The sequence below is a fragment of the Arachis ipaensis genome, chromosome B3 (genome assembly GCF_059453495.1).
Source record: "Arachis ipaensis isolate K30076 ecotype BB chromosome B3, ASM5945349v1, whole genome shotgun sequence".
Classification (NCBI taxonomy): Eukaryota; Viridiplantae; Streptophyta; class Magnoliopsida; order Fabales; family Fabaceae; genus Arachis; species Arachis ipaensis.
In genome coordinates this window covers 130,213,869-130,221,943 of record NC_142438.1, presented here as the reverse complement: position 1 = coordinate 130,221,943, position 8,075 = coordinate 130,213,869, and the positions used below count along the sequence as shown (strand labels likewise).

Sequence of the window (8,075 nt, the reverse complement as noted above, 5' to 3'; positions counted from 1 at the left end):
CGGCGGCAAAGAACCTAGGGTTTTGGTTTGGGACTTTTACTGCTTTGTTTTAGAGGGGTAATTGGAGAAGATGAAGAACGATTGATTTTTTGTTTCTTTGATATGTTTTGCTTAGAAGGGGGCATGAATGATTAGAGAAATTGGAGAAGATGAAAAAATTTTGATTTTTTGTTTTTTTAATATGTTTTTGTTTTGTTGTTTAAATTATTTGAAACTATAAAATTAGGATTAATTGAATTTTAAAATTTCGTTAATTTAAAAGGATATTTTTGTCTAATCAAATAAAAGAAGGATGTTTAAGACTTTTTATAAAATTAAATAAAAAATATTTTTTATTTTTATTTAATTAAAGGAGTGTATTAGTAAAAGTGATGATATAATATATATTTAAAAAACAAAAATTAAATGTTGATGTGGAAAATAAATTCCACGTGGATTAATATTATTTGTTCATATTTTAAACATATCGATACGCATAAATTTATCATCTAGCAAAACACCTATAACCAGGGACGGACATAAGGGGGGCGAGTGGCGGCCTCGGCCCCCCAATTTTTTTTAATAATAATAAGTTGTTATGTATAATTTAATTTTTTTTAAAAAAATATTTAGTATTTAGTCTAATATAAATAAAAGTTCAGTCTAATTTAATTATTAATAATTTTTAATATCTAAAAAAAAAAAATAACAATATTAAAAAAATTTGAAAAAGATATTATTACTAATATTTTTTAATTAAATAAAAATTTTTAAATCTCATAAAGTGAATTCTTTTTCTTCTTGTGGCCGTTTTTTTTATTCGTTTGGTATTAATTCTCTCTGTTTCAATTGCTACAATTAAGAGATCTTTTTCAACTATGAATATTATGAAAAATAACTTAGAAACAAAATAAAAGATGAATTTCTTGCTAATTGTCTTTTAATTATATTGAAAAGAAAATTGTTAAAAATTTTGACACAAATTCTATTATCGGTGAATTTTATGATATGAAGAATCGACCACTTCGTTATTAAAAAGTATACACATATTTTTTTTACTTTAAAATATATTCTCTATCCGTATATTTTTATAATACATCTTATATTATATAATTTTTTACATAATTTTTAATATTATATGTGTTATTAACCCCTCCATAATATCATTTCTGGATCCGTCTGTACCTATAACAATTCATTGACCTCTAACAAAATCTTAATAAAACTTAGATTTGCAACAAATTAATTTTTTGAGCCGTAGAATTAAAAAATATGGTAAAAAAAAATCACTTGTTTAATCATTACGATGTGAATAGCATATTCTCATAAACACCGAGATTTTCGCCCTTTAAATCAACATAATCAATTTTTCCACTTTTCCTCCACCACAACTAATGTGAATAGCATATACTATAAAATATTCTATATATGGATCAATTAAATTTTCTTGCTGGGCTTTGAAACATTTGGTTCGTTATTTCAATTATATATTAACGATAGAAACTCTTTTGCCATGGAAATCGTTTATCGTTTTCGTTTTTGTGGCAACAAATTTTTTATTAATTGCTTCACCATCATGTTTTGCTTCGAGTTCAACTCTGTTATTTGTGTAGATGCATCTTTAAGTTGAGTTCGTCAAACTAAATTGTGACTAGAGCGTTTTTAAAAATGTTACAAGAACTTGATTTGAATGGGTTATTAGAGATTGTGATAGTAATAATTGTTTAAGAAGATGTTTTGCTAATATACTGAGCTGAACTTTTTGCTATTTGAGGGGAGTTGACCAATACTTAGATAACACAATTCAAAAATCGGAAATGTTTGTTAACAAAAAAAAATTAGTCAAAAAAACAGTCATAACTTACCTTATTTAGTATTCATTAATTGTTGTGATAATTAATTAATGATAAATAAGGCAGGTTCTGGCTGTTTTTTACGTAAAGGGTTTTTTTGCAGTTAACAATTATTGGACAATGCTGGAAGATTATGAAGAAAAGTAAAGGTATCATATCTAGGTTTAAAAAAAAAGGGAAGAACTAGAAGAGAATGGCCGAGAGAAAAGAGAGCGAGCAAAAACAGAGAAAAGTGTTCTTCCACTTAATAAATTTGGAGTTAGTTTCTTAGGCACAGGCATTCTATTTATAGAGGCACTTATCACATCTTTTACACACATACTGACAAACTTAAGAAAAGTACACTCCAACTATCTAACTGTCTAAACTAAAATCTTTTGATTATCTTTACTATTCTTGATATACCGTCTGTCATTTTACCTCAAACTCAAGGTGCGAGGAATTTGCACCTTTGAGTTTGGATTTGAAATGCAAAAATGTCTTAGACGGGATAACCTTTGTAAAAGTATATGTTATACATGCACATGACCAGAAATGTGACTAGAAATCTAGAATAATGCCAGCAGAAACAAAATCATGCCCGAAGCCCCAAAGTGAAATCTCCATTTTTAAAATGCTTAGACTTGGAGTGTAAAATGGGACTAGCTGTAAGTAAGGAGCACTCAAATTGTTGCAGTACACCAATGGAGACTTAGACAACTCAAACCGTAACTCATTCAACAATTTTTTTTATCCAAATAAGTTTTGCAATCGATCAGTCATATTCCTATACTCGGCTTCAATACTAGATCTCGCAACATCGGTTTGCTTCTTGGAAGACTACGACACTAGATTTGATCCAAGAAACACACAAAAATCACCCTGAGACTTGTGGTCTTTAATATCACCACCCCAATCAAAATCACTATAAGAAGCTACAAGCTTCATAGAGGGATCCTATCCAGCAATAAACCATGATCCCACTCAAATATTATACCAATGAGAATATGATAGAGATGGCATAAATTGAGAAACCTTACTCAAACAATAAGCCAAATCATGTCGGATAATAATGAGATATTGCAAACTCTCTACTACAGACCTATCACGATTTGAGTCAGCAAGGTGTGAACCACCAATTGCCGAAAGCTTAATAGTAGTTAGTAGATAGTAAGGGAGTGTGACAAGACTTACAACTTGTCATACCATATCATTCTTCAGCAGATATGCGATATATTTTTGTTGTGAGAAGATCATTCATAACTCCTCTGTCTCCACTAAAACTTGATCTCCAAGCTCCTCAAGATCTTTCAGATCTGCCATTGTACATAGCTGATCTACCATCACTAAACTTCATCCTACCTCCTTGAAAAGATCTGCCTCTTATGCCTTGATAACGTCCACGATAATTATCTCTTTCAAAATTGTTTTGTGTATGTTGTGCAAATTAGCCTGAATGAACTGATATGGTTTTTTAAAGTGTTCTATCATATTTTCATGAGCCATCAACACTGCTTTTAACTTTTCTACAATTATGCTTAATGTGTGGTCTAGTCATTAGTAAGACGATTAATGAAGTGTACTCTCTGGTTAAGCCACGAAAGATAGCATTAACATGATCTAGCTCTCTCTAATCGATTCACCTATTGAAGCTAAGATATCTATTTTGCTCTTAATTGCAAAGATATAATCATTTACAAATGATCTAATTTGTTTGTTTCTCAACCGGTTCTAATAATAATAATAATAATAATAAGGGCTCAGATAAAAACATCTAAAACGTCTTTTTTTTAAAGATATTTTTTATTAATTAAAGTTTAATACATATAATCGATTAAATTGTATTATTTTTATCAAAATTATGACAGACAAATTAATTTGACTAAAAAAGTGGTGAATCAAATTTTGAATCGGTCTAAATTAATATTTTTTTTTATAAAAATAACTATAATATCCTTATTATAGAAAATGACTAAAATACTCTAATTATAGAGTTTTATTAATTTTACAAACTCTAAATCCTAATTCTATGACGACAGAGAAGTAAAGAGCTAGAATTTAGGATTCTCAAAATTAATATATAATATGAGTATTTTAGTTATTTTTTATAATAAGAGTATTGTAGTAATTTGTTATAAAAAATAATATTAATTTTGATCAGTTGAAAATTTGATTCACTATTTTTTTGGTTAAATTAATTTGTTTGGCCTAATTTGGACAAAAATAACATGATTTAATCGGATTATACGTGTTAAATTTTAATTATTAAAAAATATATTTAAAGAAAAACGTTTTAGACGTCTTTATTTGAGTGGCTCTATGATGCACGGACACAGACACGGGACACGACACGACACGGGACACGACACGACACGGGACACGCCGACACGCGAATTTTAAAATTTTACATGACACAGGGACACACGTACATATAAAATATAAAATATTTTTTAGATAAACCGTAATGATATTTTAATATTTTTTGATATTAAAATATAAATTTATTTTTAAATTATTTTTAATGTCATATTTTAATTATATCAAATATTTAAAATATTTTTTGTTTTAATAAATAATAATATATACTATATCTAAATTTATTCTAAGAATATATATTAAGAATAAGACTGGCACGTGATGGTATTTAGGTGTGTCCAAATGTGTTCGGAAAAGAATTTTTTATTTTTTATTGAGACACAGTTTGAACACAGCAGACACGCGTATCGAACGAGTATCAGTGAATGTAGTGTCCAAAATATATCCAACACGCAGACACGGCAACTCAACAAAGTGTCCTATCTTCGTAGGAGTGGCTTAATAATAAGTTGAAACTAGTGATTGAGAATTTATGCAAACATGCTAAGAATAGTTATTAGATTTGGTAATCCTAAATATAATAATTTAAAATTATTTTATTTACTTTAATATTTATAATTATTTTATATATATAATATTTATTATTATATATTTAAAGAATATAAATAAAATAAACAATAATTAAAAAATATAAAATAAAATAATTTTAAATTAATTTTTTGTTGTCTTTCAAATATTTTTCTATTAATTTAGATGAGATTATAATATTATTCTCCATTAGTACGAGGTTATTTATATGGAAATTAGTTCCAATTGAAGTATATATAAAATGGATAAAGTTTTCATCATAATCACTAATAATAGACGAGTTTAACTAATTATGTGAAGAAATAAACAATCTTGAATTAGTGTGATTTTGGTTTTTTTGCCCTTATTATTATTATTATCAACCCCGATTCACATGCATGCAATCGTAGAACTCATCCCCACCATTGCTGCTGGTGCGTGCAAGTAGCCCGTTCTGCCTTTGCACATGGAAAGGCAGGAGGACCACCAAGGTCGAGATGACGCGGATGATCGCGCCATCTCGACCCTAGTGTTACCGCCGCCTCCTGGGCAAGGGCAACGCCAACAGGACACCTACATCGTCCAATTCCCAAAGGACCAAGTCTACCACGTGCCGCCGCGCGAGAATGCCCTCATCGCCGAGAAATACCGGAACCCAACAAAACCAAAGAAAAGGGAATGCAATTGCGGTTGCTTCTCTCCCCGTGTGTTGATCACCACCGCCATAATAATCATCTCCATCCTCGCCATTGTTGGCATTACCCTTGCCACCTTGTTCTTAATCTACAAACCAACCAAACCCAAATTCGAGGTCACCCATATTTCGGTGAAGACCGTGCGCGGTGGCAAGAATTCGCCACCACCGCCACCGCAGTACGAGATTACGTTGACGGCCCACAACCGCAACAAGAAGTTGGGGCTGCAGTACGCCAACAATGCGGATATTTCTATGACGACGTTCGAAAATACTAAGGTTGCAAGGGGAACGTGGTTCCCAGCGCTGAAACAAGAGAAAGGTAATTCGACGGAAGTTAATATTAATCTGACGGGGACGAGTGAACGGTTGCATAGGGCATTGGAGAAATCGAAGAATGTTACTCTGGATTTGGATATGAAACTTTGGGTAAAGATGACAACCGTGAGAATGAAGACAGGGCCTCTCGAGTCTAAGATTGCATGCAAGATTATGGTTAGCAATCTTGGCAACGGTACCAAGATCTTGTCACAGGATTGTGGCACTCAGATCAAGATTGGTTAGAAGGATAATGCAATGGGATGGTATGTGTTATGCAACTTTCCTTGTAGCTCTAATTGGTTTCATCAAAATTTGGCGCCTTAAATGCTTTAACCTATAAGCTCATGTTCATCTTCCTCTTCATCTCTCTTTTAATTATTTAATTTCAACTGAGAAATTCTTCTTTCATCGGGGTCTTTTCTTGTTCAAGTATTTTAAATCTAAACTCCTATTAGATTTCTGATAATTGTACATAATTAATTTTTCTTTATTTTTTAAATCATAATCTTTTACTGGATGGTTTAATGAAAATCTCCTTGTTATATCCACACGATGTGTTGTGAACGTATTAGCTTTTTTGACTAAACTCCTTTGAAGTAGTTACAATGCAAAGTTATAAATTTAATTGAAACTCTTATTTTTTTTGTTCTATTAATTTCCTCACATGGGAGCTTCACTCTCTTATAGTCTTATGATGGAAATGTTATATTTTAGCCAGCCTCTCATGTTTTTTGTGAATAGCTAGCCTCTCTTTTATGTTTTGTCCCCTCTCTTTGCAGAAATCTATGGATCGTAACCTTTTTCTGTAGAAGTGCAAGGTACTTTTTTTTTGGGTCGTTCAAGAGGTACCCTATAGTGTTTTTGGGGCTATATTTGATTAATTGGGCTTTTATCCATTAAATATGTTCATGTAATACTTTCAAGCGTTTTTGCATATGGATATGGGTCAATCCCACACAAAAACAAAATGTTGACATTTTACCCACGACTGTACAAAGCTAAAACAGCCTATAAATTCATGTAAAAAAAAAAAAAACGAATAAAATAAAAATATGTGCCATATGATTATATATTTGGTAGTTTTTTTTTATAAGCAATATATTTGGTAGCTGGTACTTGCACGTTTCAATAATGATTGGCCCAAGGTCTTCGTCGCTGGTCTTCTATCTTTCCGATTGATTATTCATTATTGATGCTTTGTTTTGAGCGAACCGGGAATATTTATAAGGAAAAATGATTCGTTCATACACTCCTTAATTCATGTATTAAACAATGGTGTTGTGAGTGATAGATGCACACAACTGACAACACCACAAGGACAAGGACGATTCACTTTGTATTCAAAGTGTACCTCCTACTTAGAATGGATGCAGGATACCCTTGAAAGAATAAAGAAAGTAAAATATTTTAACTATTTCATTTGGTGGCCATTGTTTCATACTCACACAACAAAGCCCTCCCCTCTCCCCTTTTCCCTTTCTTTCTCCCTTCTCTCCTAGAAAACAAAGAATTAAGTTACACCAGCATAGAAAATGATATATCAAAAAAGGGGTAAAGAAAACATGAATGTCATGTCATTGCTATTAAATTACATTTTTTGAGGTAAATGTTATTGCAGTAAGGTTGGATCAAAAGGAATATACCAAAATGAGGAAACCGACTTAACCAAAAGAAAAAAAAAAATTAGATGCATCGTTGGTAAAAAAAATTATTTTTAGCGGTCATTTATTTTGTTTTTAGCGACAATTAAATATGAATTTAATTTTGATATACTGTCAGTGCAAAAGTATTTTACACATGCATTCAATCACATAACGTCATATTAGCAAAAATAACTACCTTTTATATTGATCGTGTGAATGATCATCCAAAAGAATGATTGTTATTGCATGACTGTATAAAATATTTTACACTGTTAGTCAATCAAAATTAAACTCATTAAACATTAGTTGTCATATATATACTTTGTCACGAAAAGATTTTAGCCACAATTTTACAATTTTCGGTAAAAGCCTTTTTATTGGCTACTAAAAGTTACAACTTTTTGCGATAATTATACAATTGTCGATAAAGAACTTTTTAAAGACCGCTAAAAATGATAATTTTTTGTGGCAATTTTTTCGACAATTTATATTGCCACTAAAAATAATTCTAAAATTATAATATTATTTACTTTTAGTTGTCATTTTTATTGTCACTAAAATTGTAAGTGATTTTTTAATTATATTATATTTATTTTATTAGAGCTAACAACGTATTTTTCTTTTAATCTCAAAATATTTTTAGGACAATTATTATTATTTATACATAATATAAATATATTAAAATTAATTACTACAAAATACAAAATTTCATTAAACACAATA

General features: G+C 30.2%; 1 protein-coding gene across 1 annotated transcript; it reads left to right on the top strand.

Annotated features, from left to right (window-relative positions):
- The first annotated feature begins 5,073 nt into the window (after positions 1–5,073).
- LOC110270327 (NDR1/HIN1-like protein 13) lies at positions 5,074–6,754 on the top strand. The gene is made up of 2 exons (XM_021119397.2): positions 5,074–5,972; positions 6,489–6,754. The coding sequence occupies exon 1, from the start codon at positions 5,161–5,163 to the stop codon at positions 5,950–5,952; it is 792 nt and encodes a 263-aa protein (XP_020975056.1). The 5' UTR covers positions 5,074–5,160; the 3' UTR covers positions 5,953–5,972; positions 6,489–6,754.
- The last annotated feature ends 1,321 nt before the right edge of the window (positions 6,755–8,075 follow it).